At 32.7% G+C, this 3,388-nt stretch overlaps 1 protein-coding gene across 1 annotated transcript; it reads left to right on the top strand.

Annotated features, from left to right (window-relative positions):
• Positions 1-620: 620 nt before the first annotated feature.
• Positions 621-1,616, top strand: LOC105971525 (uncharacterized). The gene has a single exon (XM_012996378.2). The coding sequence runs from the start codon at positions 929-931 to the stop codon at positions 1,316-1,318; it is 390 nt and encodes a 129-aa protein (XP_012851832.2). The 5' UTR covers positions 621-928; the 3' UTR covers positions 1,319-1,616.
• Positions 1,617-3,388: the final 1,772 nt, after the last annotated feature.

Here is a 3,388-nt window from a genome sequence, read left to right as displayed (position 1 = left end):
ATTTGTAGCCTGAATTTGACAATTTTACATTTCACAAAAGTTGTAGGTATTGAAGTTAGCTTTCTAAGGCCACTTCAATCAGCGCAATCGGAGGTCGTATGAGAAAGTTATGCTTGAAATACCAAACACTGCCACAATCCACGAGAATGCATGTTTGCACGTGTTTGGTTTGATTTTCGGCTTCGCTTCAAAAATCGTTTCGAATCGGCAAAAATAGATTCTCTCTACCTAAAATATAAATAAAACAAAAACAACATAATATATACAAATAAAGCCGAAAACTCGGATGAACGAAGACCAAAACTCGAAGAATTGATAAGTGAAAATCATGCAAAATGAACACTTATCAGATTCCACTAAATTTAAAACCGTAAGGGTGGACGTATAAGAAGATTTATAGTTAAGGGGTGGATGTAATTACCCAAACAAGAGGGGTTTTTTTGTAATTTGACCATACCTCAGGAGTGGTTGGTAATTACCCAAACAATAAAGGGGTTTTGTAATTTGACCATTACTCAGGGGTGGTTGTAATTTACCCTAAATAAAATGATTTAGGGAAATGTTTGTGAAATATAAATAAAATTTGCTAAGTTTGGTGAGACCCCCCTGAAAATGTACCAAGTCCAGGAGCCCCCCACATGTCCCGCCCTATAATACCGCACTCTAAATACACACACACCTCAACTCACCATCCAATTGCTAATTAAGGACAACTCCTAATTCTTAATATTTAAACCATCAAATAAAGAAAAACAAAAGAAAAAAAAAAAAACTAATTCCTTTCAACACAAACCATCAATTTCACACACACACACACACACTCTTTCTATTTCTCTCTCATCCTTCTAAGAAAATTAAACCCACAAAAAAATAAAGAAAAGAAAAGCAAGAGGGCGGTCGCATTACGTTGTTTTCCGGGGTTTCGATCATGTCGACGGGTGCAGCCGGAGACGGGCTTCTCCGGGGAATGTTCGAAGGCTGCATCTCCGGCGGGGATATGGGCGTCCAGCGACGCCCGTATCATAAGAACTGCAAGTGCGCCATGCACAAGGCCCGCGGCCACTGCGCCCACTCCTCTTCTCGGTACGCCAACGTTTCTTACCCTATTCGGAGGTCGTGGAGCGAAGGCTCTCTGGCGTTGATGAATGCTTCCCCGGCCGCCGGATCTACGCCGCCGTCGCCGTCCTCCCCGGTGGTGGCGGCGGGAGAGATCAGCAGGACGCAGACGCAGTTGGTTTTGTTCCGAGAAGAGGATGAAGAGGGTGACGGTGACGATGATGATCATCAGGTTGTTGAGTTTTCTTCTTCTAAAGTTTAATTTCTTTTTTCATTTTGGATTAATTTTATTAAATGGTGTAATGTGTCTAATTTTCTAGTTTTTTATTTTTATTTTAATATGGGGGTAATACCGTAATATTGTAGAATTTTTGGGCGTTAATTAAATTATCAAATGATCAAAATATTGTGGTTTGTTTGGCGGGTCTTGGTTTTTGATACATGCACAGCACAACGTCTGTGCACGTATTTTTCTTCCTGTATTTCTTTTTCTTCTTTTAGCATTATTTATTATTATTATTATTAATATATACAATAACAGCTGATATTTAATTATTATACGTTGTCATCCTCACATATTCTTTTTGCTTTTTCGTTTCTGTCTTTCTTTTGGTTTTCATTTAATTTGCTGATGATTATGTAATTAATCCTAACATAATATATTTATTAATTAAGTAATTCAAAAATAATATTAATAAAGGGGTGAATTGTTTCTACTTTCTAGTCATGTTTTTAGTTTTGATTGAGTTTAGTGGGATTCAATGTATTTGATTATCTGGCATCACATTTTTCCAGCTATTTGGGGATCGATCAGTCATTTGTGTAAAGTTGTTGCATATAGCAACTTTATTGAAATTAATGCCTAATATTCAACCACATTTTGTTGCTCCCACCACAATCTTTTCAAATCAATAAATATCCAAGTTATATGGATGTCTTAGCTAGCGCAAGGAGACAAGGTGGGTCCCACAATTCGAGTTCGATTCCTCCTGCCAATAGTTTTCAGGTCGAACTTCTAGTACAAAGTTTACCGAGTACAATTTAAGTATAAACATTGTGTGATTTGCTAGGTATATATTTTGCACAATTGCGGAACTTACCTAATGCGCATTTATAGTTGTGGGTGCCTTTTCCAAATATATATATATATATATATATATATATATATATATATATATATATATATATATATATATATATATATATATATATATATATATATATATATATATATATATATATTAGAATCTTGATAAATTAATCTCCAATAAATTAATAATTTCGTTTAAATAATAATTTTTTTCGGTCTCGAATCGGAGACAACGTGTTAAATTAATAATTCAATAAATTTATAAGATAATGCATGTTTTAAAATTCTTATAGACCCCATCTAATATATAAATTAATAATGCCTACGGATAGTTCAAATACACATTGTATTTAAATTAATTTATAAAGACCTAACAAAATAGGATTCAATTTTCATTTGTTTCTTGTTAGAAGTTGAAAATATCAAATATTCAATCAGATCCCCCATTTTTCTTGATACAATAAGAATATTTTGTACTTTTGTCAAAACTAAAAAAAAAGGATATTCAATAACATTGTTGCTTTAAGAGCTTAATGGTTGAGAAACGGACGATGACACTTAATTATTCAATTATTTGTTCGTCGGCCAACATCTCTGAAGTTACAATATTTTTTTCAGGGTGGTTCAAGAGATATTCAAGATTCACTTAAAAGTCGGTTGACCGACAATTACACAATCAACCGACTAATTTAATATTAAAAAATATCATAAATATTTAATGGTAATTAATCTAGTAAAATTATGATAGTAAAATGTTAGGGGAAAAACAAAAAGAATTAAACTTAAAATAATAGATATATAAAAGACGTCAAAACTTAAGATACAAATTTATAAACCTCTAAGTACGTACTATTTATTTTAAAAGTCCCATTTCCGATTAGTTTTTGTATATCTAATTCTTGTACAAATTTAGTAAAAAATAATCTTAATTTTAAAATTCTTTTTTTTGCCGCATAAGCTTTTCCAAAATTTTGAATATCTTAATAAAAACCTTTGAAAAAGGTTGATTGAATAATATTATTATTGTAAATAAAAACAAATTAATAATTAAATGTTCGATAATACCAACCAACCGAAGACCCATTTTTTACCTGTAACAAAAGTGGTTGCCAACGAACCACTATCTGATCCACAATAATCGGGCCGGTAATAATTTTTAGTATTCAAAAAAATCGGTTGGTCGAATCGAACGGGTAAATTGGTCAATAATTATCCCACCCATGCCCCAACCCTATGGTTTTC

The sequence above is a fragment of the Erythranthe guttata genome, chromosome 10 (genome assembly GCF_056151865.1).
Source record: "Erythranthe guttata isolate IM_541 chromosome 10, IM_541, whole genome shotgun sequence".
In the NCBI taxonomy this organism is placed as follows: Eukaryota; Viridiplantae; Streptophyta; class Magnoliopsida; order Lamiales; family Phrymaceae; genus Erythranthe; species Erythranthe guttata.
The sequence above is the reverse complement of the archived record's forward strand: the minus strand, read 5'-3'. Positions and strand labels throughout refer to the sequence as shown.

Excerpts from the sequence above, each read along its gene's own strand:
- LOC105971525 (XM_012996378.2), top strand. The coding sequence starts at position 929 with ATGTCGACGGGTGCAGCCGGAGACGGGCTTCTCCGGGGAATGTTCGAA.